This window comes from Vairimorpha ceranae (genome assembly GCF_000988165.1).
Source record: "Vairimorpha ceranae strain PA08 1199 chromosome Unknown NODE_6, whole genome shotgun sequence".
NCBI lineage: Eukaryota > Fungi > Microsporidia > Nosematidae > Vairimorpha > Vairimorpha ceranae.
The window spans coordinates 1-27,431 of record NW_020169301.1 but is presented as its reverse complement, the minus strand read 5'-3'; the positions used below and the strand labels follow the sequence as shown (position 1 = coordinate 27,431).

The window sequence follows — 27,431 nt, the reverse complement described above, 5'->3', positions numbered from 1 at the left end:
CAAGGGTTTACCCTTCAAATATGGAAAATAAAAGATACAATGAAAAAAATATTACAAAAAAATTCTTAAGCTCTAAAGAAGGTGTATCATTTTTATCAGAACATATTAAAATTAATAATAAAGATGATTGTATGACGTGGGAAAATATAGAAAAAGACGTAGATAATATTATTGATTTCTATGTTGCATGGTCTAATAAATTTCCATTAAAACGGGTTGATAAATGCAGTAAATACGAATTTATAAAATTTATAGAAGATTGGTGTGATAAGAATAATATGTTAGAAGTTTTTTCATATTTGTATTGATTATATTATTAAGTTTATAGAAGATTGGTGTGATAAGAATAATATATTAGATTTTTTTCATATTTGTATTGGTTATTTATTAAATCTTATTATTTAAAATGGTAAAATGAATAATATTTCTGAGCTAATTTTAGGGAATTAAACGTTTAAAATACTTTCACTTTGCATTGTATAAATTTATAATACATTTATAAATAATTTACTGTTGGAATTACACCAACATGTCAAATATCTCTATGTTGATATATTAAAGAATATTTGATACTGATAATATATATTTACATTTTCTAATAACATCTCTTTTGATAACAACATTTACTAAAGCAATTAATAATAACAATTTGAATGCGGTTGCACAAAAAACTTTTTAAATTGTGTATCTTAAATATTTACTACCATAAAATAAAAATTTTTAAATTTATGCATAATATTTTACCCTTAAATGCTAAAAATTTACAATTCATTGACAAAAAAATTAGAAATTTTCAATCCTATAGATCCTAATAATGTAAAAATATACATCTGTGGTCCCACTGTATATGATCACAGTCATATCGGACATGCTCGTACGTATGTATCATTTGATGTTATAAGAAATATACTTGAAAAATATTTTAATTATAATGTTACCTTTGTAATGAATATTACTGATATTGATGATAAAATTATTAATAAAAGTAAAGAAACAGGCATGTCTATGAAAGATATAACTGTAAAATATACAAATTTATTTTTAGAAGACATGGCACTTCTAAATGTAAGAAAGCCCACTGTACTTACAAAAGTAACAGAATATGTTGATAAAATAAAGGAATATGTAAAGATTTTAGAAAATAACGGATATGCTTATGAAAGTAATGGTAGTGTATATTTTGATGTGATGGAATACAAAAAGAAATTTAAATATCCAATATTTAGAGAAGAAACTGTAAATAATCTTGGTGATTCTCCTAACATTCAGGACAAAAAATCTCCTTTAGATTTTGCACTGTGGAAAAAAGATAATTTATTTGGAAGTGGTCGACCAGGATGGCATATTGAATGTTCGGTTATGGCTAATGATGTATTGGGAGATTATATTGACATTCATGCAGGAGGGGTTGATCTTAAATTTCCGCATCATGAAAACGAAATTGCACAATGTCAAGCACGCTACCAGAAAAAACCATGGGTTAATTATTTTATGCACACAGGACATTTAAATATTAACGGCCTGAAAATGTCAAAATCTCTTAAAAATTTTACTACTATAAAAAGTATATTAGAAAGATGCACACCTATTCAATTACGTATATTATTTTTATATCATCAGTGGAATAAAGATATGAATTATGAAGAAGAACAAATAAAATTTGCACAAAACGTTGAGAAGAAAATATTTAATTTTTTTATGTATGTAAACAGTATTAACAATATTAGTAAAATTTATAATAAAAATGATATAGAAGTATTAGATTTAATATCTAAAACTAGTAAAATTGTCGATGTGTCGTTTAGTAATAATTTTGATACCCCTTCAGTTATTAAAGCACTTCTAGAACTTGTGTCATTTACTAACAGTAAATTAGACTTAGTAAGTGCTTGTACTTTGTATCAAGTAAGAGATTTTGTTAAAAGAATACTTGATATACTTGGGATTAATAAAGAAGAAAAAGTAAGAGATGAAGATAGTGAGAATTTGGCAAAATTAATTAATATTTTTAGGAATAAAATTAGGATGGCACTAAAAGAAGGTGTGAATAAGAAGGACTTGTATAATATTTGTGATGAAGTTAGAGATAATTTGAAAGATCTTGGATATGTTTTGGAAGATAGTAAATTAGAAACATTAATAAAAAAGTTATAAATAAACTTATATTGAAATTTATACTTTTTAGAATACAAATATTTTTTATTTTAAGACTGGGCTTTGTATAAAGATTGATAAGCATTTCTTATTTAAATCTTCGTGACGCACGTTTTTTAATTTGCAATTAAATGTATTAATATTGTGTTTTGTATACGGCGTTGGGTATTAAAATGGCAATAAAATCGAAAAACGAGCATTACAATTTTAGCCGCCTTAAAAAATTTTAAACGGTAAAAACAAATACGAGCCAGAATTTAAAAGAAGCATCAGTTTTTACTTATTAAATAGTATTAAATTAAAAATGTTGTGGTCATTATGACCAATCATAAGCAAATCACATGTTTTGACAGGTTATACGTTTAAACACCAATAAAGTTATGTAATCTAAAACATAGTTTTAAGTATAACTATTTAAGGAAATAAAGATGCAATTTCTTACTGACTTGCTAGCAACTTCCAACAAGGAAATTTAACCTAAGCGTATTAGTAAACAAAAAAATCAATATTTTTTTATAACATTTTAAAAATTTAGAGATCTAAATAAAATTACTTACTTATAATTAATAAATACAAAGCTAATATAATTTTTTTATATAATCTTAGTAAGGCATATTTTCTATAAACGTGTTTATATCAACAAAAACAATCGCCTTTTACAAAAAAAGATTATTTTTAAAAAAAGCATTAAACTTGATTAAAATTTTTTGCAAAAATATTATACTTTCAGCTTATAGCTTTTTTACTCATCAATGTAAGTCATCATTTTAATTCTAGTTGTATTAACTACTTTTTTTTATCAGTTCTGCAAATTTTTATAAAAGAACATAGCCAATAGCATGTAAAATAATTTACAAATAAAAATTAAGTGTCATTTAACTCTTTAAAAGATTAAAAATTTGTTGTGCTATTTTGTATATGCTATATTTTTTGATTGTGTGTAGTTAATTTATATCTCTGATATAACATTTTTTGAATGCTACAAGGACTGCCATTTTTTAGAATTTTAATTTTTTATATGCCCTTATGAATAGTATATTTAAGAAAGAAAGGATTGGTTTTACTTTTACTATCATTCAGCAATTAATATTTACATGTATATTCTGCAATCTGGTAAATTCTCATGTAAAGATTTTGTATCGTCCATTCTCCTTTTCAAATGTCTTTTTTAAACCATCTACATTATTTTACATTTTATCGATTACGCTGCCTGTTTATTTGAAATATTTATCGAGATCCAGAAATATCCCTTTTTTAGTGCTATGTGGTGGTTATACATTATCTACACTATTTTTCACTACCCACTTCCCCACTAGAACATTTATATTTGCTGATAGCAAAAGTAATTCATTTTTTATTTTTAAGAAAATACTAATTAATATTATTTTTTGTATAAATTTTTCTATGTGTTTGATTAATGGAACTATTTTAGCTTTTGATACTAAAAAATCAGTATTTGAATTTACAAAAATTGAAGGTATTTTTAAATACTTTGCGCTTTGCTCTAAAAAAATGCTTAACAGAATTCTTAATCTATGGTTCATCAACTTAAGCATTTTCTGTGCTTTTTTATTTAGCTATGTTTTTTGTCTTGGATTTTTAGTTAATTTTATATTAATATTTATAAGGTGTGAATTGGTGAATACTGGTAGAATATTTAGTAATTTAATAATGTTAAGTTTTTCACTGCTGATGTATTTATTTTTTATAGAATTTTTTGATAGATTATTAATATTTAATTTAAGTATAAAATGTAAACAACTGATGAACTTTTCATCTGATACAAATGTTTTTATACGTAGATATACATTTTACCATGTATCTAATCTTTCTACAAAGTATACATACGTTTTTAATAGTTTATGTAGAAGTAAAACAGATTTATTTAATTTATTTAGTTATATAGAGAAAGAATGCGCATTTGTTAAAGAAGTATGTAAAAAGATTATTGAAGAATATCAGATACTTGATAGTAGATTGTATATGACTATACCGCAAGTGAATGTAAATGGTAGTTATATTGTTAAAAAGTATAAAAATTATAATTTTATCTATGCATTTTTCTATAAATTGTATTTTAATATAAAAATTTTTATGTTACGTGTAGAATTTAGAAAATGTATAAAGTATATGGAAGATATTAATCAGTATATGAACTATTTACTAAAACAGAGGGATTATTATATGTTACTTGGTGATGTTGATAAGAAATACACGGAAATTTATGAAAATTTAATTGAAGAAATAAGGAATGTAGAAGAAAAGTGTAGAATTGATCTTAAAGTGCGTATATAATTAATTATTAAATAAATTTTTATAATTGTTTATTATTTAAATTGTCATATTTAGGATAAAAATTTTAGCATGTGCATAATTAATATTATTAACGTGTTGGACAGTATTTTTAGATAATTTACAATAAATAGAATAAGCTGTAGTTTAATTAACAAAGAAAAGAAAACAATTTTTTCTATAATTAGCTAACGTTATTTATTAATATTACATTTATCTTACTGTAAAAAATAGATTATAAATATTAGCTTAAGTAGCTTAGAAGATAAAATGATCATCTAATAAAATAAAGCGCAACAAAAAATTATAAAGTAAGGAAGTCAGATTTATAGCATACTCATCAGATATCAGTCTGGGGCGGCAAGAATCATCACTCTTCAGGGGTTATAAAAAAAATTATATTTATACGAAAAAATAATATTTTCATAGAAAAAGAAAGTCATATTAATGTTACGTGATATATTTAAGTTCTATCTATTTTTTATAAAAATAATAGATTATTATTTGTCAGGATATAAACACATACTTTTTATATTTTTATAAAAGATAAGCTAACGCTATTCCGTTTAAAACAAGGTTAAGAATACCACATATTCTTTTTATTTTATAATATATGTTACGTATTTAGGCTTGTATTAATTATTAAAAAAGTACCTTCTGTATTTTCTATTAAAATTTGCAATAGTCACTATTTCAAAATTTGAATAATTGAATAAAACTAAAGGAAAATAAAAAAATATTGTGCTATGCGTAAAATTATTAACAGTATTGGAAAGATCTTAGACGATCCATTAGAAGGTAAGATTTGTTTATAAGGTTGGTGTTTTGGTCCTATATTGTTTTTAGAATAAATTAACTCATGTTTTCTAGTAACAATTCTTTCAGACACAACAAAATATTATCATTTGAAAAAATTAGAAAATTTTACAATTTTAAAAAAATAAATATATGTCAAGATTCAAAATTTTTTATATATTTTTATGATTAAATATTCTTACCATTTGCGCATACTTTGGGTATAATTTTGAAAAATAGAGTGTAATGTTGTAGTTTTTTTTTAAAAAAAGTCCACATCGCGTTCCAAAATTTACAATTTAAATATATAAGACTTCTAATTTTCCTTTCCAACTATTTCGCTTTAAGATTTTTTTTAATTAATTCATATTCCTACTTATTTTTTTGAACTGAAATAGCTTTTTATAAGATTAATTTTTTTGACAAATTAAAATCTTTTCATTAATTCTACTTCTACATTTTCGAAATCTCCTATACTTATTAAAATTTTTTTTTATTCATTACATCCCTTGTCTAGCAAATAATATTTGTGTAATTTATTATTGGATAAATCCTTATTAAATATTTCTGAGTTCGCGTTTTGTTTTATATTTTATTATAAAATTTCTCATACATTTAGTTTTTTTATTAGGTGAGTTGGGTTGTGCTGTTTTAAAACGTTTGTGTACGTCGTGCATGTTCTTAAGGATATTTTGCAATATATTCCCCTAAAAAAATGTATATGTGTTTCAATAATTCTTTATCCACGAAGTCTTTAAGATTTTTGAAATTCGTATGCATTTAAAGACTCTTTTAAATTTCGCTAGTCTTATTTTATTAAAATAACGCTTTTACTTAAAGATATCATTCACTGTGTCAATATATTGCATCATAAAAGGTTTCAAGAATTTCGATTAATCTAATAGTAGATCATTGATTGTTATACTCATAATAAGAAGTTTTATTTCTAAAAACGTCTGTTGAAGATATTCTTACTTTCTTAATTAAATTATCCGTTAAGATTCCTGTTAAATTTTTTTTAAAACTTCATTTGCTATCGCACTAAATTTTTAAGCATCCTGCAATTTTTCTAATTTAAATTTAATAGCTTTAATAAAGTAAAATTTATATGCAATTAAATATTACAAAACATTATTTTTTGTATTAGAAAAATTCTATGTAGAAAAAAAGGTTTTAAAAGTTAAATATTAGATTTTTAAGCGACGGATAAATAAACAAACCTGCAACAAAGATAGGCGCATTAAGTCTTTTAAATTAAGTAAATTAATTAAGCAGAAAAATTTTAATTTTAAATATTTAATTGATGATTTATATCTCAGCCAGTGCCTTTTCAATATATGAAAGCTTCAATGAATTATATTCTAGTTTCCTCTCAGTTAATTTAATTTTTAAATCCTCTTCTAAAAAATTACTCAAACTTGCATCTAAATCTCCGATAAATCTTTGAACAACTTTAATAAGCTTTTCGTCTAATTCTTTATCTAATTTTATACCACCTATGACTGTTGCAGCAGCATCATTATATGTATCTTTGGCGAAATGATCCGTGGAAAAAAGAAACTTTAACATACTTTTTTTCTTATCGAAAGCTTCACGTGCAACTTCTCTAAATTCGCTGTCAGGGAAAGGAAATTTCCTTACTCGCTTATAATAATCAGTTACAACATCAATATAGAACTTTTCCAATACTTTTCTCGGAATTTTGTGCAATAAAAAGTAAGTTTTAGCCATTAACACAAAATTTTCTTTGCTTTTCAAATATTCTTTAAGTACCACCGAACATCTTTCATGTATAGCATCAATATTAAACTGTCCAAGTATATTATCTTCTAGAGATATCTTAGTCGATATTGCACTCGAACTGAGTTCAGAAAAGCCAATGTGCTCAAAAAAGCCAAGTAAAAAAGAAAACATCTATGGGTAAAAAGTAAATTTCTTTTATATATCTTATTAATTAAGATATAAATTAACAATTTAATATATTCAAAACCTGTGTTTTTGACAGTATTATTTTTAAAATAAAAATTTAGATTATGAATAAAAATGACAATTTCCAATGCATTTTGATAACATTTAAATTACAATTTATTTTAATGAAAATTAAATATGCAATCTATTTTTGTTGTTATCAAAATGGCGTTACTAGAAAATATGATTTTATTTAAAAGTATAAAAATATATTTATTCCATCAATTTACTCCAATATATTAACATTAAGTTATTTGACATGTTAATATATTTTTAATAATTTTAATAAAAATTTAACTTGCAATTAATTTTAATAAATACTAAATCATATTAGAAAAAAATAAAGAAACAAAAATGAAATATTAAAATTTAAATGAAGTAAAACATGATGTGCAAAAAGTGGCTTAGTCAAAAATTTTATTTTTTGCCCTTTTAATTTCAAAATTTTAAAACGAAAACAATTAAAATTAAATAAATAAAAAATAAAGAATATTATAAAGATAGTATAAAACAATATTTTAATTTTTTTTGTAACGTTTACACCAACATTTCTAATGCACATATGCATAAATAAATATAAATAACATAGCTTTTTTGTTCTGCATATTTGTGAGATTGATTCCTTAATGATCTCCAATTACTTTATATTATTGGTAGGAGTTATTGTATTTGGATCTTTAAAGTGAAGAAAATAATTAGTTGTAAAATGAGATTAGAACAATAGTCATAAATTATTGTAGGCTTGACAGCTGTCGAAATAAATAACTTATTTAAAATCTAAATAAATAAGTAAAAGAAAAGCCAACGTTAAAAAAACTTTTTACAACCCGAATAATTACTATTATTCTTTCCCTGCCCGTTGTACATAGCTAAACTCAAAATATTTAATCAAATGTCCCCTATGGTTATTTTTTTATCTATTTCTGTTTCATCAATTTCTATTGTGATACTCCTTCCTCATATTGATTAAATTGACTTTATGTATCTGTCATAAACATCAAATTTCCTTAAAGTTTTGTAACATTCTTTAATTTCCACAATCAATGCCCAAAAGGTTTTAATAAGCCCAATTAATATCTCAAGCAATTATTTATTAATTGTCTAATGATGGTATTTAACTATAAAAAAAATTATATTAATTCACATGCAAAATCATGTTTACATTTTTTAAATATACACCACAGTTGCGTAGTAACATTTCCTATAACATCGAATGTTGAAAATGATCGTATCTTGTCTTTTGTCCATATATTATACAATTCTGTTTCATTTTTACATCTACCAGACGAGTATAAAAAGCATTCATTTCTTCTTCATTCATTTATCTTTATTTCTTGAAATAATATTTTAATGTCAAAAATAAATTTTGACTACACCGCTTTTTGTACATATGGTTCTACTTCAGCTAAAACTACCAAGATGCGGTGGCCAGACATTTGAGATCACTTTTATAATCTTAAATTAAAAAAACATAAATAATAAAGAAAATTTATTAGTCTAAATAAAAACATAACACCATAGTTTTGGCACTCAACTTCAATAAGTAAATTATTTATGGTTTTCTCTGGTCGAACATAACGCTGTGCCACGGAGAAAAAAATGCCGCATTCAATCATTGGAAATAATGGTGTATTACTTTTTCTTCTCAACGAAGCTTATACATCAACAAAATTAAATTGTAGTTAAGAGTTCAAAAGTACTTGCAAATGCATTGTTCGTTTGGTATTCATTGATATGATTTTACATGTGTATAGGATAAATCGCTTCATGCAAATTAAAACCAATATAAGTCTTGTAAAAATATTCATCAAAAAATTTGAAAGGTAGTACGGAAAATATAAATGGTTTTTAAGTTTATTAAATACGTCTTTTACAAGATCTCTATCCATATAAAACAGAGCAATTAAAGACTTACAAATTTGTACACAATAGGTGTTAAAAATATCTAATGTAGAAGTTAAATTCTTTTAGATTTTTAATAATGTTATGTCATAAATGAAATTGACAGCCAGATATTGAAATTTCGAGGAAACTTGGCATCAAAGCCAAAATAGATCCTTTTTCGAAGTCGGTCTTGATAAACTGTGAAGAATGTCTACTAATTAAAATAAATAGAACACGATACATTTCTTTATTAATCTAAAGACTTATCTGATAGTAAGGCATATACGACAGGAATGACATTATTATTTTATAAAATAGAAATAGTAAATAGTTTATAATAAGAAGATGGTACAACAGTAAATGTACTATTAATGAAAATTGAAGGTGTCTCTTTAAGCAGATTAATTTTGAATTTTAATAGGAACAAAAAAAGTTTTTGATTTGTATCTATACTGGTATTAATATCGGAATCAAAGCGATAAAAAAGAAAATTCCTTTAAGTTTTAGCAAATATTGCGCCTGTATATAGAATACAATGCGGTTGTAAATTTATAAATTTGTTTTTAAAGCGTCTTAATGAATCGCATTACGCTATGAGAATTATTTAAAACCAAAAATCTTGTCGTTTGCACTCGAAAAAAATTTCAGTACAATAAAGAGTAATTCAATGTTTTTTGCTAAATGTTACTTTATTAAAAAGCATATTTTTTTCTCTGGAGTCTTTATCATAATTGTGTCGCCATCAAATTCAAGCAAAAAATTTAACTTGATCAATAAAAACTTCAGTAGTTGCTTTGGCTTACAAAAAGACACAACACAACGCCAAAACATTTTTCCTAAATTTATACATAAAAAGACCGTTTATAATAGCTGGTTATCTTTTGCTCGTTTTTATTCTTAAACCTCTATCATTTTTTAACTTAAATAATTGTAAAAAATCACAAAAAAAATTTAATCTTTTTTTCGAGGATTTATAAAATTTTTTCAAAAAGTTAGTTTTAATGTTTGTAATACAAAATCTAATTACAACTGTACTAAATATAAAAGATTTATTCTGTGCATAGAATAATAAACTTTACAATGATATTAGTACTTTTAAATTTAAAAATAAAACATTTTAAAATTGATAAAATAAAAACTCTACGCATAAATTATTTGTAAGTGAAAATACCATAAAATTTATCTTGTTGTCCAAAAAAATGTTTAATTATACAAGAAATCAGTGATATCTTTAGAAGTGTAAATTTGTATATATCATGGATAAATTCTTAAACAATAACTAGTATAAAGTAATATTTTACATTATAAAATTAATAATTTAAATTATTGGTGGATACAAAATTGCATAGATGAGTCAGTAATTTACTTATTCTTTACCCCTTTTTATGGTATCTAAGAATAAAGAAGATAGTGATGATATAGAGATTCTTAAAACTACAATTAAAAAAAAGAAAAGATCTGCAGCTGTAAAAAATAAACCTACTGGTCTTATTGAAATTGTATCATCAGATGAAGAACACAAAATCTCTTTTTTAAGTAATAAAAAGGAACAAAAATTAAATGACAATAAGATAGATGAATTAAATAAAACGTCGATAGATGAATTAAATAAAACATCTATAAACGAATTAAATAGAATATCTATGGATGAAGAAAATATTAGTAATAATTTATCAGTAAATCGAAATCAGACTGCTTTTGGTACTAAAGATCTTAATTTACATCGTTTAGATGATTTTTCATTACATGACATGCCTGAATCTATTTCTGAGAAAACTTATATTAATTCTAAACATGTATATTGTAAACAGGAACTTTTAACTGTACACAGAAGTGCAGATGAAACATTTGATAATCAAAATGCTTCTATTACACATTGTAAAGTTGAATCTGTTGTATTGAATGGCCATGAAAATAATTTATTAAGTGTCAGTCAAGAAATAAACGAATCTAAAAAATTTAAATATAACGATTTAAATACAATTTGTTTAAAAAATGAACTAGAAACAGATTCCAAAGATGTTAATAAAAAAGTAGATGATTCTTACGGGAGTTTAAATCTTAATAATAGTGAATACGATAAATCTGAATTTATAGCCGAGGACAAAATACAATCTGCTGCATTAAACACATGCGATAATTTTGAAGAAGTAAAAAACTTTTTTCAAAATAGAGAATCTACTACTGAAAAACTATCAGCTAAAAATACAATATTAATGCCGGAAACTGCTAATTTTAGTGAAAAAACTAAAATAATTTTAAGGAGTGATGATGAAGAGCGTGTTTTTTACGTAGGCAAAGATGATACATTTGCTGATATTCTAGAGGAAGCTGATCTCGTTAAAATAAAATATAATGGTATACCAGTATCAAAATATTTGACATTAGAAGAAATAGGATTTGTAGAAAATAATCCTTATTTTGAATTAATTGATACAACCTGTTCTGATATTAACTTAAAAGTTAATGTAGACTTTTATGCATGTAAAAATATTCTTATAAGTAAAAATAAAAAAGTAAGCGATATTTTAGAGCGATGTGGTAAAAATGGTATTATTGTTATGAATGGTATTATTATTGATTTAAATAAAAAAATAAAAGAAGTACTAGAAAATGATGATGTTATTGATGTTATTGACTTATAATGTATAATTTGTGGCTGTGAGACTTTAAGATTTTTTTAAGCAAAAACATTAAATTAAAAAATATTTATAAAACATTTAATATAAAATTTTATTTATTTTTTGTTGGATTTTTTTAATTTAACTTCAATAAAGATTAATTAAATATAAAAAAGTATTTTTATTTATAACTCTTTGTTTTCAAAATTTTATATACGTTTGGTGAGAGTTTTAATTAATAAAACCATTTAATTGATAAATTTGGCTTGTCGATATATTATAATTTTATAGTAATTTTCGTACACTTTTACATATTTATTTTTAACTTCCAGTTTATACATTTTAAAACTAGATAATAAAATAATATTTACGTTAGTAATGTTATACATTTATTTTTTTTACTCCTTTATTTTAATGTTAATCAGTAATTTTTAAAAAAATTGATGCAAAATTTTCTCCTTTAATACTTAAATATTAGCCCTTATTATTTAATGATTTCAATAACAAAAAAGAAAAATTTCATAATTACAATATTTTCGTCTGTATTCTTACTTTATACACTAACACTCTTAGATTTCTTGTCTATTGGATCTAATCTTTATTTAACAGAATCACATAGTGTAAATTTAGAGAACTTTAATATGATGGTATTTACTTCAACTACAATTATTGCACAATGCGTGTTTGGTGGATTTTCGCGATTACGCGCAGGAATATGCGGTGGCGCTATATTCGAGTCTGTATCGATAACTAATAATATTCATAAAATATGTGACGCGAATAGTAATTCAGCAGAGGAATCTTTAACTAATGCATATGTCGCTGTTTTTGTCGGTACTTTATTGTTTGGCCTGTTATCTTATCTTATGGGAATGTATGGATTGGGTAAATTTTTTAATTTTATACCTAAAGCCCCTCTATATGGGGTAATGGCTTCAATAGGAGTCGGGCTTATAGTAGACGGGTTTAAACAGATATACGTAGGTAAGACGTCCCTTATTATTCATTTTAGTGCTTTAGTTACTATATTTTTAGTATTGTTAGCATATTATTTAGAAAGACGGTTTCCAGGATATGTATTCTTTATTCCGTTATATTCTCTTTCTATAGCAGTTATATTTCATGGTATATTTTTTATTCTGGGATATGATTTACAAAAGCTTAGAAGTATTAACCTTGTACCAAAGTTAAGTACTAATACTGTCAGTTTCAATATATTTGAGTTTTTAAAGTTTGGAAAGTTTAATTTTAAACTTTTAATTAAGCTTATTCCTCAGATATTAACTCTTGCCCTAACAAATATGATACATATTACGGTAAATGTACCAGGATTTTCTAGTATTATGAATATTCCGGCCGATCTAAATGAAGAATTTAAGACTCAAGGAATTTCTAACTTTTTAACAGCCTTCTTTGGCTATCCTACTTATTTTATTAACTGTACTTCTATATATTTCAATAAAGCAGGCGGTACATCGAGAATACATGCTATTTTGGGTGGTCTATCATTAACCGGTCTTTTTTATATTGGTCCTTTGTCTAGAAAGTTTCTCCCAAATATACTTTTAGCATTAATACCAGTATATATCGGAGGATCATTTGTTTTATCTAATTTCTTAGAATTAATACCGGAGACATCTTACATAGATCTATTTATTATTGTATTATCTCTAGTAGTAGGATATTTTAATCCTATTTTTGGAATTATAATGGGAAGTTTAGTACATTGTTTAATTATATGTATCGGTTACAAGATGTGGGTTTATAACAAGAAAAAAGATTCGGGAATTTATTATAATGATGTACAAAAGACTTATAAGATTGTTAAAATAGATTTTATCGCCTTTTTCTTAACTTATGATAAATTAAGAAAGATATTACAAGTGGATGGTCCTAAAATACTTATTGATTTAAGAGAATGTCCTTATATTGATTATGAAGGTAATGATATAATTTGTAAGAGAATATCAGAATATAGTTGTGAAGTGTTAATTATTGGACATCCTTATAATTTGTATACAAATATGTTTAAAGGTTATATGGTTTAAATAATTAAATTGATTTGTTTTTTTAATATAAACTTGATTGTGTATTTTAATATAAAAAATAATTTATCACATATTTTCTAATAATAAGAATTATTTTATTGTTAACGTTAGTATTATTTATTAAACATGATTATTGCGTGGTTTAAAATACAATTAATGAATATTTATAAAGTTATGACAGTTTTTGTTTAATTAAAAAATAGATTAAGACTTTAATATAAAAATATATTGGGTATTAAAATATAAAAATAAAATGTGTATTGAACAATAAAAATAATTTGATTATTAAAATATAAAATATAAATTGAAATTTTAATATAAAAATATAAATTGAAGTTTTAATATAAAAATATAAATTGAAGTTTTGATATAAAAATAAATTGATTATTTAAATATAAAAATAAATTGAATATTAAAATATAGTATTTTTTATTTACCTTAAAATTTATAAAATATCATTTTCAGGTCTCATTTTTTCTACAACTGTCTCCATTATTTTTCTTACTTCTTTTTCTACTGCATAATTATCTAAATAATGTTCTATGCTCTTTCTTAATTCCTCTGGTCCTTTTGATAATGCTTCATAAACTTCTATATGTTCATTAGAAACCTCTAGATCTGTATCCACACCCACTAAATAATAACATATTCCTGCACACAAATTATAAATACTACTTTTTATTAACAAAAAATTTTGTGCTGCCTTTTCGTATTCCCCATTTTTGAACAACGTAAATGCCAATTGCTTTAAAGCATGAATCCTGTGATTTTCCCAACTTTTAGAATCATAACATTCCACTATTTTAGACATTAATTCAATCTTTTTATTAATATCATCACTTAAATCACTGGCCTTCTCGTATGACCTGGCCGCCAAACTCTTTTTATCACATGATAGTGCCATATCACCGCTTTTTATATAGAAGTTAATAGCTTCATGTCCTTCACCATATATTTCTGCTATGTCCAAATAAATCAAATATGTATTGTATCTGTTGTACTCTACAGGATTCATAAGGTATGATTTTGTTGCTTCAAGAAGATAATTTATTTTTTCTTGCTTGTCGTGGCACATTTGTGCCACTTCTCTAAATTTTTCTGCCGATGATTCGTAATCAGGAGATGAAACAGGAATAAAAAACAAAATTTTTTTTGTAGTCTTTAGTGCTTTGGCCTCCCTTAATAATTTGTTTTTTAAATTTTCCATGGCCTTAAAAATCAAATATTTTCAAATGTTTTATTTGATTAAAAGATGAATTTCTTAATTTACAAAAGTACTAATTTGTTAAGATTTTGTATATTACACAAAAAAATTAATAGATAACATTATTAAATTTACATGTGTAAAATATAAAGAAAGTAACAGGAAAATTGTGTACTTTGGTATAAAAAAAGTGCTTTATTAAATAATTTTTATTTACTTTTTTGCGTGCATCTTCGCACGTTTATATTTAAATTTCTCTTTCTTTTCCAAAATGTAGTCATCTTTCATTACTCCAAAGGCACTACTATGTATTTTAGTATCTTTTCTATTATATGGAATATAAAACTGATCCTTATATTTATTAATAACATCTATATCTTTTACTGTAATATTCTCTTCTTTCTTTATTTTGTTAAAATGTTTTTGTAACTTCATACACAAAGATTCTTTAATTTTAAAATTTTTATGTACTGTAAAAGTACTTATTTTATCTTTATATTCTTCTGGTACACTTACCTTACTTCTAAATTTAAGGCACTTTTCATATCCTTTCTCTGTCTTAGCTTTAAGAGGAAGATATTTTGATAAATCATATTCATCTAAGATATCATTCGGTACTAGTCCTATTTCTATATCTTTAAGATGTGTTTCTTGAATATTAAAGAAATGGAATATATCATTATATGTAACAAATGAATAACATACACCTGCTCCTCTTATACGTCCAACTCTGTGTAAAAAAGTTCTCTCATCTGATAAATCATAATTTATTACAACATCTAAAAGAGGAATATCTAATCCACGGGCTGCTACATCTGTGACTATAAGAATATTAAATAAACCCTTAGAAAAATCTTTAAAATTTCCTATCCTTGCTTGGTTATCCATGCTACTGTAAATGCCCCTACATAAATAATTATAATCTTTTAGTATTTCTAGTAAATAATCTACAGTGTATTTTGTACTAACAAAGATAATAACCTTATTTCCTTTATTATTACTTATTTTTAGTGAGTGTAGTGTGTTAAGTAATACACTCTCCTTAGAAATACTAGGTAAATAATAAAAATTATAATTAATATTATCATTAATCTTTGCATCTACTTCTATAATTTTACAATCTACATGAATATCTGGTTTAGTAGCACTAAAAAAGACTTTTTGACACTCTAATTTATCATTAATAATATTAAATTCCTGTTTTAAATCTTTTTCTTCAATTATTCGATCTATCTCATCAACCACTAATAAATCAATTTTGATATTTTTATTTTCATAATTAAATCTACCAGGTGTATTAACTTCTATAATACCATCTAGTTCTATATTTCTAGTAAGATATTTTATATTTCTATTAACTTGATTAATTAATTCTCTTGTTGGTACTAAAATAAGTATATTTTTATTTTCTAAAGCCTTTTGTATTGCAGGGATTAGATAGCAGAAAGTTTTTCCACTTCCTGTTCTTCCAATGCCCATCACTGATTTATGCTCTAAAATCATTGGAATAATTTTTCGCTGAATTGGTGTGGGATTAATAAAAGGGATGTTATATAATAACTGTTTATGTAAATTAAGTGTCTTAAAAGATCCTCCTTTTATTTTTTTATCATTAAAATTAATATTTTCATTTTGTAAAATTTCTTCATCTGTCTTCATTTATGGGTGTAAAATTATGCACATATAAAATTTATACTTGACGTGTGCAAAAATTTATTGATGTGTGCAGGGATTTTTTTGTGATGTGCATAAAAATTTATTTGTGATGTCTGCAAAGATTTATTTGTGGTGTATACAAATATTCAGTGATGTCTGCAAAGATTTATAAAATATATGTGCAAAGATTCAGTGATGTGCATAAAAAGATTTATTTGTGATATGTGCAATGGTTTATTGATGCGTGCAAAGATTCAGTGATGTGCATAGAAAGATTTATTAGTGACTACAACAAGATTTAATTTGTCATGTAAAACCAAACGTCTTTATATTTATTTAAATAATATTTAATAAATAAAAATAACTTTATAAAGATTTTGTAGTATAAAAAACAAATTGACATTTATTTAAATTTTAAAATGTAAAAAATCAATAATTATCATTTAAAAATATTCATTTGGTGTTATAAATTTCTAGATTTTTTATATTGTGCCATTTCCTCTGCTTTTCTCTTATTTTCATAACAAGCTTTATTTCTTTCTTCTATTTTATTATTATAAATATTCATAAGTTCACTATCACTTTCTATTTTAAAACATTCTGCTTCATCCAATCTGTTAGAATTAATTAATAATTTAAAAATGTATTTTTTCATATCCGATATCTCAAATATTTTATATATTTTAATTAAAAGATCTATATTATTTACATAAATATACACTTCTTGTATTATTCTAAAAATATATTCATTATTAGAAATTTTACTTAATAATTTTATATTATTACCTTCTGAAAAGGCTTTAAGAAATTGTATAATCCCTTTTTCATATTCTTTCATCGCTATGTATACATTACCAATATTTATATAAACATCATTGTAATCAAGTACTAAACTATAAAATATTTTAAGCGCTTCTTGATACTTTTTATTTTTAGCTAGACAAATGGCTATACCATTGGCTCCATAAAAACTTTCAAGGCATTCCTTGTAGTTTTCTATTGTTTTTGCATTTTTTAATTTATCATAAATTTCAATATATTCTAGTTCTCCATTTTTTATAAATTTAAGTATCTGTGTACTAAACTTATTTAATTTATCATAATATTTCATATCTCTAGTTAAATAAAATAAGTTATATTTAACATATACATCATTTGTTTTATTATAAATATCTACTAGTGTTTGTACATCTTCTTCTAAAACACATGATGTGTCATTTAAAAGATCCTGATAATCAATATTTTTATACTTAAAATAAATAAGATTATTTTTTATTGTATTAATATCCAATAAATCATTTTTTAATAATGTTTTGTATTTTGCAATGTATGACTCTGGATTGTTTTTAATACCTGACATTATATTAATAAAATTTTTTATATTTAGATTAATATTTTCTACATCACATTTTAAATCTTCAATCTTACACTTTTTATATTTCATAAAATATTTAAAATTATTATATTCATAACAATCAAAATTATCTTCAATGTACTCTTTTTGTAAAATTCTCTGTAAATTATATTTTGCATAAATATTATTATTTTTATTTAAAGATTTTTTATACCATTCTATTGCTTTATCATAATTTTTTTCTAAATGTTCTTTTTTTCCTTTCAAATAATAAAAAAAATCATTATCTAATTCATATAAGTCTATTTTAGATAAATCTTGTCGTATTGTATTAAGTTTAATATCAATATTTAATTGAATTTTATAATCACCAATAGATTTTGTATTATTAAATATTCCATTGTAAAAATCTTTAGATACATTCCTTTTAAACATTTCTTTTGCTATTTTATAGTTAGATACATCTTTAGTATTAAAGATATGCAATGCTTTTAATAATTCATTATTAAAAACAATATTTCTGTTTAAATAAAAATTACAAAGTTCAATTCCCAGTTTGTACTGAACTCTGGTAAAATAAGCCAAGGCTTTTACATAATTTTTAGATTTTATATTTTCATATCCTAGTAAAATATAAAAAGAATTATAAGGATATTCTTGTGAAAAATATAATGGCTTATTATGTGCTAAATCAAGACTCATTTGAAAAATTTCTGCTTTAGATTTTACATCTCTTAGATTGGTAGTTTTTACATAATCAAGTATTTGTTTACAGTAGTCATATTTATCCTTATAAGCATAAGCTATTTTAAATAATGATGATGATGGAATATTACTCTCTTTTATTAGTTCAAATAAAGAATCAAAATCTGTATCTACAGGAAGTTCTGTAGTGTCAAATGTTAAAGAGGAATCTTCATCAATTTTTATTTTTATAATCATGCAGAATTTAAGGGATAAATATTTTAAATAAATTTGCATAAACATGTGGATTGTATTGAAAATAAAAGAAAAAAATTATTAAATATTTATTTAAAATAAATAATAAAAATAAAATATTTACTTAAAGATAGATGCAAATATTATAAATTACGTGAAAATACAATATTATTTATTTTATTTTTCTATTAGGTTTTTTTAAAATATATTTACAAGAAAAATTATAAATCTAATAAATAATCTAAAAAATCGTATCCTTCATCTAAATATTCTTTACTGTATTTTAAAACATCTTCACTATTATCTTTAAGATATTCTATTGTATCATCATCTTCTAAAATATTATTTACTCTGTTTAAACAATCTTGTATTTCTTTTTGTAAATTTAAACGTATTTCTTGTGCCGTCTCTAAATGACAATCTCTTTGTAATACACCAATAGATGTAAAATATAAGAATACTAAATGATTTATTTCATTTTGTAAATTAGTAATCTTCATTTTTAGGGATAAATTTATCACTAAATTTTTAGATATCTTTTCTATTTCATGCACCTTAAAATTATTAACTTTTGTTTAAAATAAATTTATTTTATTAAAAAACAATTAAAGTATTTTATATAAATTGAGTAAGAAACTTCAATTTTTGATCACAGTAATGATAAACGTTAATCTATAATTAAACTCAATTTTTAAAAACAATGTATAAATATCTGATTTGTCTGATTAATTTATTTCTGATAAATTAATTAATTAGACAGTTTTACTATTACTTCTTTTACTGATAATTTAATAATTATAAAAAACCATTTTTTTAAAATGGCTTTATATTTGCAAAAATTTACCCCTTCTAATGAAATTCATTGAGCTGGGGAGAACTGTATTTCCGATTACAAAAACCGAAAGAAATATGAAAGCTATCATTATAGGAATAATTGATAGTACATTTGTGGTACTTAAGAAGTCTAATGGAGAAAATGAGGTAGCACCTATAAGCTCATTTATTTTACTTGATGAAGTGCATGACATTAAAGGATTAACTAGTGAGAGAATAGTTGAACTTATTCAACCAAAAGATCAAAAAAAGAAGTCTAATGACTTTGAAAGGTTTAAAGAAAAATTAAAGGAAGACGTTAAGAATAGCATTTTAAAGGAAAAGGGTTTATAATAAATATTAACATTACGGTTTACTTCTTTTTGTTTTTTTATTAAAGGTCTTGACATTGTTAATTTTTTAAGACGTGAAATTTGTAAAAAAATATTGTATGAAATACCTGTATCTTTTTATGTTGAAATAGCTGTAATTTTGTTATGTTGGGATAGCTGTAATTTTGTTATTTGTTAACAGTTAAATTGTGTTATGTCGAAATGGCTGTATTTTTGATATTCATAAATAATAAACTTGTATTGTAATAATAAACTTGTATGAAATAATAAACTTGTATGTAATAATAAACTTGTATGAAATAATAAACTTGTATGAAATAATAAACTTGTATGAAATAATAAAATTGTTTAAGAATAAATCTCTATTTATTAAATATTTTAAAGCAAATATTACACTGAACTTTTTACTACACTTGTTGCATAAATAACTCTTAACTCATAAAACATTACAACACTTTTTGAAATAAACCCCCTTTATGCACAAAAATTTGTACATGATTTTAGAACTAGAAAAAATAAGACAAAATCACATAGAAGGAATTTGGGTGAAACCTTATGCTTCACTTACATTTCAAGTTTATATAATGAGAGAAAAATTTATTTATGAATTATTTCTAGTAAAAAATAATATAGAAGACACTTGGTTATGTAAAAAAGATCTTAATTCTAAGAAAGTGTTAGAATTTACACATGTAGAAGCTTTAGATATGATTAATGAAATTAATAACTTAGATCTAAAATTTTATAATTTAAAAAGTACTATTTTTAAATTTAATGAAAACATAGAAAATAAATTTAAAGAGCTTTTTACATCTAAAAATTTAGATAAAAAATCTAATAACTCTTTTTTTCTTATTGAAAATTATAAGAAAAAGAGTGAACTTATAATACAAGACATTTGTAACGATGTTACAAATGTCCATTAAATCTATTAACTTTAATTGGTTTTTAAATGGTTTCGTAATGATGAGAAACAACGTTTCGTTTTACAATAAATATTTTATTTATGTTTTAAATACCAAAGAGTAATGAATGAAAAGAAAGATGATAAACCTATAGAAATGCCATCAAGAGGTCGTCCCCGTAAAAAGTACCATAATATAGATTCTGTATTTAATAATGATTTTATGCATAAAAGCATGTACAACTCTTCTATGGGATTTGATACAAGTACAGAAGAAATGAGTTTAGGAAGCATGTGTCCTTACAATACAAGAGATGATAGTAAATTATTAGAACAATTTAATAAAATAGGAGATGTAATAAATAAAAGAAGTGATCAGAATGTAGTTAATAAAATAGATGAATCTAAGAAAGAACATCCATTTAATATTACAGATGACTCTTCACAAATAAATCCAAGAGATATACAAAACAGTCATAATTCTTTTATCGATTCTTCTATAAATAGTGAAGACAATATAAAAAATATAAATCACAAGATGAGAACCCCAATCTTCCAGTACCCACAATCGCCCTTTCAATATTCTCATCCAAAAATGCCTTTTTCTCAATTTGAAGATTATAATAAGAATTTCTTCTGTAAACAAGATCCTTCGGATATTGAAGATAAAAGATCTATTTATTACGAACACAAAATACCATCTTACTATACTAATTTTAGACCTGTATTGAATACATCTAACTTTTTTAATCCTTCTCAAAATTATATTAGACCTCAGTCATTCTATCGGCCACCAGATGATTTTGACAGCCCATGGGGCTACAAAAAAAAGAGAAAAAATAATCCTATTTTATGGCAATATGTTAAAAATTCTAATGATAATTACCAGTCAATTATACACCCGTCAAAATATTCTAGTTTAGATTACATTCAAGGAACAGATATTTTTAATAGAAGAGGAATGAATGAACGAGAGTGTAATAATAGTGTATTACCTTTATTTTTAAACTCTAATAAGGAGTTAAATGACGAATACAAGCAAATAATAAAAAATTTCCAGAAAAGAGTTAAAGAGCTTGATTTTACAAATGTGACTGTACATCAATTAAAACTTCTAATGAGAGAATTTGGTTTAAATCATACAGGTAAAAAAAATGAATTAATTGAAAGGGCTAAACAAACTCTTATTAAAATTGATGTGGCTTGTAATGCAGCACATAAGAAAGTTAATGAAGAAAATAAAAGTGAGGAACAAATTGATGAAGAATATGAAAATGTGTTTTTTTAAACTGTAAATTAAAAAATCATTAAAATAAATATTTATTTAAAAGCTTGTTTTTAATGTTTGTTTTATAAAATTTGAATGTTTTGATTATTATGTGGTTGTTGTGAATCTAACACACATTAACTAAATAAATATAATCCATGTACAATACCACAACTTATTACTATTTTATTAAATATTTTTTTTACTTTTATTCAACTATATTTAATTATACTAAATCTTTATTTTTTAAACTTGTACGCATAAATTAAAATTATAAAAGTATCTTTTTATATGTGCTTGTGGTGGTACAACCACTAAAAATATTTTAAGTCAATGCTTCATTAAAAATTTTTTTTATTAATGTCAATTGGTTTAAAAAACATAAATCATAATATATGACATGTGGTAAACAATACTAAACCAATTTAGATTGTTAAAAAGAGTTGAATATCTAAATAATTTTATATTAAAAATTAAGATATGTAAATAACTTTCCATATTGCAGTGTTTAAATAACATAATTTTTATTACTAAAAATTAAGATATGTAAATAACTTCCCATATTGCAATGTTTAAAAATAACATAAATCTTTATTTATAACTTTTAAATTCTTGTTTATACTTCTCAGCTTGTAATAAAATTTCTTCAGGAACACCAGCAAGTTTAGCAACGTGGATACCATTTGAATCTTCACAGATGCCATTAACAAGTTTATATAAAAATATTACAATATTATTTTTTATACAAATATTCATAAACCCAGTAGAAAATCCATTGTTTAAACTAACAAGATTTTGATAGTGCGTAGAAAAAAATACTCGACAATTAATATTTTGTAAATAAGATAAAACTGCCTTAGCAATACTTTTTCCATCTTTGGTAGATGTTCCTCTTCCAAGTTCATCCATAATTACAAGCGATTTACTTGTCGCATTTCGTAAAATATTACTGGTTTCAAGCAATTCAACCATAAATGTAGATTCTCCCCTGACTAAATTATCAGAAGCACCCATTCGACTGTATAACCTGTCAAAAACAGGACATTTAAATTCTGATGCAAAAACATTACAACCCATGTGAAATAAAATAGTATTCAAACAAAAAGTTCTCATAAAAGTAGATTTACCTGCCATATTAGATCCAGTAAGAATCAAAATTCTTTGATCTTCTATATAATCATTTTTAACATATTCTTTATAAATTGGGTTGCCTAATCCTCGAACTTCTATTTTATTAAATTCTACTGGTAAACAACCTTTAATCGAGTGATTAAAAATAGCTAAAGATATTAAACAATCAATTGTAGATAAATCTGATATAATATTGAAAAATAATGATTCGGATTCTAAAAGACAATTTACTGCCTGAAAAAATAATGATCCATGGCACTGAAAAATTTTCTCTTCTAATTCAATATAATCAGTAATTAAATTTTTTAAATTTAAAGTATAATATCTATTAAATGACTTAGTAGCACTAACTATAAAAAATTCATCAGGAACTTTAATATGTTTTGGCACTTCTAATTGATATATTTCTTTGCCAATATTTTTGTAATTTATATCTTCACATTGTAAATTGCTCTTAACGTTATTAAGATATCCTTCTAATTTTGCATGTAACTCTTCTTTTCTGTTTATAAGACTGGCAATCTCTTCAGAATTTTCTTTCCCAGGTTCAATTTCTTCCCTATTAATATAATATTTTAATTGGTAATTTTGAATAAATTTCTTCAGGTCGTGTAAAGGTGCATAACTAACACTTAAATTGTTATGATCATATAAATCCACAAAACAATTAATTTTTATTGTATTTGGTGCTGGTCCATTTTTATTACAAATTTGTAATTCAATTATCTGATAAATTTTTACTACAAGATTCAATTTTTCCATAAATGTGCGTAAATCCCGGAATTTAGAATGACCTGATTGCAATTTAGAAAATAATCTTTCAAAATCTCCAAGACTTTTAAAAATATCTATAATAGGAGATAAATTAATATTTGCGAAATAATTAATTAAACACTGTCTCTTTCTAATTGAATTTCCATCAGACAAGGGTGAGAGCATCCATGACTGAAGCTTTCTTTGTCCAAATGGTGTACTACAATTATTTATTACATTAAATAACGTTTTATTGTGCTTATCACTTAATAAATCTAAATTAATAATAGAACAGGAATCTAATATCATTATAGATTCAAGACACTCAAATTTAAAAAATCGACAATTTTTTAAAAAATTTTCTCGATTTAAATATTTCATATAATTGTACAAAAATCCGTAACATATATTTTCAGATTCATTAAGAAATTCTAAATTTTTGTTAAAAATCTTATCATCCGGTTTAACGTAATTTGAAATAAAAGGATACTTTTTCTGTGACAAATATTCTTTAACAATATATTTAACACAAATATTTTTCAGATTATTGTAATTTGAATCGTCGCAAAAAGTTTTATAAAATATTTGTAATGTAGCAGCATCAAAAAGTAAAATCGAAAAATGTAATGAAAATGTACAATTAGCATTTTCACATATTTGATTTTCTCTAATTACAAGAGTGTAAACTGCATAAGGTGTCTTGAGATGATTATTATCATAAATGGTACCTTGTGTAATAACTTCTTTTAACTCTCTTCTAATAATTTTATCTTTTACAGCACCCTTTTCTCTAATTTTTTTCGCAATCATATTTTCTGACTGATCGACTCTTGCTACCTTAAACCCCGCTTCTAAAAATTTACAGATCCAATCATCCAACGAGCTTTCTGGAAAACCTGCCATGCGCATATTTACCCTTTCTGTCAATCTAAAGTTGAAAAGACTAGAAGCAATATCAGCATCCTTTTCATATAATTCATAAAATTTTCCCTTTTTAAAAAATACTATTGTATCCCAATAATCTTTTTTTATCTCCCAAAATTGCTTTTCAAATGGTGTCATTTTATAAAAATCGTGATCTGATATGTAAAGTGTTGTATTATCATAGTCAGCATCATCAACATGCCTACCTTCTTTATCTCTAATATTCAGTAAAAATTCATAGCGTGTGTCTTTAATTTTTGTATTGTTGTGTATATCTGAATTATCTTCAATGTCACTTGATTTGCTAATTTGAAAATCAGAAAATGATAAAGTAGATTTATGTATTTTTTTAGGACTCTCATAAATTCTTTCTCTTAGATCAGAGTGAGAAGAATTTATGGTATCAGGCTGTGTGCTACACGTAGTTAGTAAATTCTCACAAGAATCAGTCATCAACATGTTATTACAATTATTAGATTTTTTACTGCCTCCATTTAAATTATTTTTATTTTTTTTAATAATGTCTTCTAAATTATTTTTTTGCATCCCCTTGCTTCTCGAATTTTTTAAATTATTTTATTCTAAATCTAAAATATTTGATCAGAGAAATGACATGTCGTAAATTAAAATAAAGTAGTATGAAAAATTTATAGTTAAAATGCTATAATATCTTATTTTATTTTTACTAAGATTTTCTTAAACTATTCGTTGCTTAAAAGAAAATTAATTTGAAATGAAATAATTAAAATAGCTTTGCAAAGTTCATTTATTTTATTGCACATAAATTATTTATTTATTAAATTTACTTAAGCCTTTTAAAAAATCAAATCTTTGGATATCACTTCTGATGGAAACTAAGATTGCTCATATGATTTTTTGAGTTTAATATTTACGTTATAAAAGATGTGTTATGCAATAAATAGCGCAACGTTATTGTGTAAACAGAAAAATCTTACATCAAAATAGATTTGTTATATATTTCAGCGTTTTAGTTTGTACCTTTTCAACACACTAATATGATAAGCACCAGCCAAGATTCTAGACTAGTATTAAGGCTTCTAATTAGGAGTGGAAAGTAATTGAAAATTTAAAAATTAAAGCTTAATTATATAAAAGCTACAACATAAAAAATATTTGACCAGGATAAATGACAAAAGAATAGTTGCTAAAAAGTCATGAAACTATCTATTTGAGAGATTTTTGTTGAGAGATCTATTTGATCATTCAAGACCGATGGGGAATGGAGAATTATTAGTACAATGGTGACACAATTAAAGTCTTCTCTTGGGAAAATAGCATGCCAGTACGATGACGCATTTGAAGAAACAAGAATTAGTTATTTTTAAATTTATAACTAATTAATTGTTTCTTTACAAACTTCTTTAGAGGATTAGGGAATAAACTTATAAATAAAAAAAATTTAAATGGAATAGAAAGAAAAAAAGCATTAAATAAGTTTAGGTAAGAAGATTTTAATGGTTCCCTTGATTTCTAGAATCAAGGGTATAACGCTTGTATTTGATAAAAATAATAATTTTTAAACGAACATGTCAAATCCATTATCTCAATACTGCTGATTAACACGCTTGCCTCATAGCTGTCCTACAGGTTTAGTATAACAAATTTTAACTGTCAATATTGGAGCAAAACATAGTGTGGTATAACAATCGCATGTTAATTTTATTTAAAAAATTTTACTATAAAAATAATTTTAAATGTTAACTTCTGCCTTTTGTGAAAAAAATTCGAATAAATTATTAAATAAAAATATGGGTTATTTTAAAAGCCTGCAAGGAACAGACGGCAATGATAAAATCTTAAGCTCATAAGAGTATTACTTTAAGACTAGTCGCATTTCTTTGCAGCACGCCAAATTGAATTCAATTGCAGAAAAAACAATGATGAATCATGAAGAGATGATGAGTGATAGATTCAACTCATTTGATAAAGGAATAAAAGGCACTGATTTGAAGATTTAAGAAAAGATCAAAATTATTTACAGTTTAAGAGAAGACCTTGATTTACAGTGGTTTAAAAGATTTGAGCAAATTCCAGAGAGCAATAACTTGGAATATTTACAAATGGGACTTATACTATACAACCTCATATATGATGATTACTATAATAGCAGTTTTTATCACAAATTCTTATGAAAGATGAAGAAAGAAATACTGTTGATTTAGTTTCCTTCCGAGAATAAGAAAGTATACATTGCTAAATTAGAAACTGTAAAGCAAAAAGATTTTGTGTTTATAAAAGACTATTTTTCAAAAATTATAGAAAGTGTAGAAATGATTAGTATTGTCTTCGGATTAAGTAAATCAAAGGCTGACAAAAAAGTAAAAAAATGTTTTTTAAGAGGTTTGGGAAA

General features: G+C 23.9%; 14 protein-coding genes across 14 annotated transcripts; 8 read left to right on the top strand and 6 right to left on the bottom strand.

Moving 5' to 3' along the window:
- Positions 1–20: 20 nt before the first annotated feature.
- AAJ76_600027411 (hypothetical protein) lies at positions 21–308 on the top strand (the record flags this gene model as incomplete). Its single annotated transcript, XM_024476088.1, has 1 exon — positions 21–308. The coding sequence occupies one exon, from the start codon at positions 21–23 to the stop codon at positions 306–308; it is 288 nt and encodes a 95-aa protein (XP_024331872.1).
- A 442-nt stretch (positions 309–750) lies between these two features.
- On the top strand, positions 751–2,154 carry AAJ76_600026681 (cysteinyl-trna synthetase; the record flags this gene model as incomplete). Its single annotated transcript, XM_024476087.1, has 1 exon — positions 751–2,154. The coding sequence occupies one exon, from the start codon at positions 751–753 to the stop codon at positions 2,152–2,154; it is 1,404 nt and encodes a 467-aa protein (XP_024331871.1).
- A 1,026-nt stretch (positions 2,155–3,180) lies between these two features.
- AAJ76_600024251 (hypothetical protein) lies at positions 3,181–4,449 on the top strand (the record flags this gene model as incomplete). Its single annotated transcript, XM_024476086.1, has 1 exon — positions 3,181–4,449. One exon carries the CDS (start codon positions 3,181–3,183, stop codon positions 4,447–4,449), a length of 1,269 nt encoding a protein of 422 aa, XP_024331870.1.
- Positions 4,450–6,549: 2,100 nt separating this feature from the next.
- Positions 6,550–7,155, bottom strand: AAJ76_600020277 (hypothetical protein; the record flags this gene model as incomplete). The annotated part of the gene is made up of 1 exon (XM_024476085.1): positions 6,550–7,155. The coding sequence occupies one exon, from the start codon at positions 7,153–7,155 to the stop codon at positions 6,550–6,552; it is 606 nt and encodes a 201-aa protein (XP_024331869.1).
- A 3,323-nt stretch (positions 7,156–10,478) lies between these two features.
- Positions 10,479–11,738, top strand: AAJ76_600016953 (hypothetical protein; the record flags this gene model as incomplete). The annotated part of the gene is made up of 1 exon (XM_024476083.1): positions 10,479–11,738. One exon carries the CDS (start codon positions 10,479–10,481, stop codon positions 11,736–11,738), a length of 1,260 nt encoding a protein of 419 aa, XP_024331868.1.
- Positions 11,739–12,205: 467 nt separating this feature from the next.
- On the top strand, positions 12,206–13,762 carry AAJ76_600015226 (sulfate permease-like protein; the record flags this gene model as incomplete). The annotated part of the gene is made up of 1 exon (XM_024476082.1): positions 12,206–13,762. The coding sequence occupies one exon, from the start codon at positions 12,206–12,208 to the stop codon at positions 13,760–13,762; it is 1,557 nt and encodes a 518-aa protein (XP_024331867.1).
- A 445-nt stretch (positions 13,763–14,207) lies between these two features.
- Positions 14,208–14,969, bottom strand: AAJ76_600012463 (hypothetical protein; the record flags this gene model as incomplete). The annotated part of the gene is made up of 1 exon (XM_024476081.1): positions 14,208–14,969. One exon carries the CDS (start codon positions 14,967–14,969, stop codon positions 14,208–14,210), a length of 762 nt encoding a protein of 253 aa, XP_024331866.1.
- A 210-nt stretch (positions 14,970–15,179) lies between these two features.
- AAJ76_600010807 (atp-dependent rna helicase) lies at positions 15,180–16,625 on the bottom strand (the record flags this gene model as incomplete). The annotated part of the gene is made up of 1 exon (XM_024476070.1): positions 15,180–16,625. One exon carries the CDS (start codon positions 16,623–16,625, stop codon positions 15,180–15,182), a length of 1,446 nt encoding a protein of 481 aa, XP_024331865.1.
- A 460-nt stretch (positions 16,626–17,085) lies between these two features.
- Positions 17,086–18,918, bottom strand: AAJ76_60008514 (hypothetical protein; the record flags this gene model as incomplete). The annotated part of the gene is made up of 1 exon (XM_024476131.1): positions 17,086–18,918. One exon carries the CDS (start codon positions 18,916–18,918, stop codon positions 17,086–17,088), a length of 1,833 nt encoding a protein of 610 aa, XP_024331864.1.
- Positions 18,919–19,136: 218 nt separating this feature from the next.
- AAJ76_60008017 (hypothetical protein) lies at positions 19,137–19,415 on the bottom strand (the record flags this gene model as incomplete). The annotated part of the gene is made up of 1 exon (XM_024476126.1): positions 19,137–19,415. One exon carries the CDS (start codon positions 19,413–19,415, stop codon positions 19,137–19,139), a length of 279 nt encoding a protein of 92 aa, XP_024331863.1.
- Positions 19,416–19,767: 352 nt separating this feature from the next.
- On the top strand, positions 19,768–20,082 carry AAJ76_60007664 (ribosomal protein l14; the record flags this gene model as incomplete). Its single annotated transcript, XM_024476120.1, has 1 exon — positions 19,768–20,082. One exon carries the CDS (start codon positions 19,768–19,770, stop codon positions 20,080–20,082), a length of 315 nt encoding a protein of 104 aa, XP_024331862.1.
- Positions 20,083–20,557: 475 nt separating this feature from the next.
- AAJ76_60006874 (hypothetical protein) lies at positions 20,558–21,007 on the top strand (the record flags this gene model as incomplete). The annotated part of the gene is made up of 1 exon (XM_024476113.1): positions 20,558–21,007. The coding sequence occupies one exon, from the start codon at positions 20,558–20,560 to the stop codon at positions 21,005–21,007; it is 450 nt and encodes a 149-aa protein (XP_024331861.1).
- Positions 21,008–21,109: 102 nt separating this feature from the next.
- AAJ76_60006322 (dna-binding sap protein) lies at positions 21,110–22,273 on the top strand (the record flags this gene model as incomplete). The annotated part of the gene is made up of 1 exon (XM_024476111.1): positions 21,110–22,273. The coding sequence occupies one exon, from the start codon at positions 21,110–21,112 to the stop codon at positions 22,271–22,273; it is 1,164 nt and encodes a 387-aa protein (XP_024331860.1).
- Positions 22,274–22,843: 570 nt separating this feature from the next.
- Positions 22,844–25,606, bottom strand: AAJ76_60001826 (dna mismatch repair protein msh6; the record flags this gene model as incomplete). The annotated part of the gene is made up of 1 exon (XM_024476084.1): positions 22,844–25,606. One exon carries the CDS (start codon positions 25,604–25,606, stop codon positions 22,844–22,846), a length of 2,763 nt encoding a protein of 920 aa, XP_024331859.1.
- Positions 25,607–27,431: the final 1,825 nt, after the last annotated feature.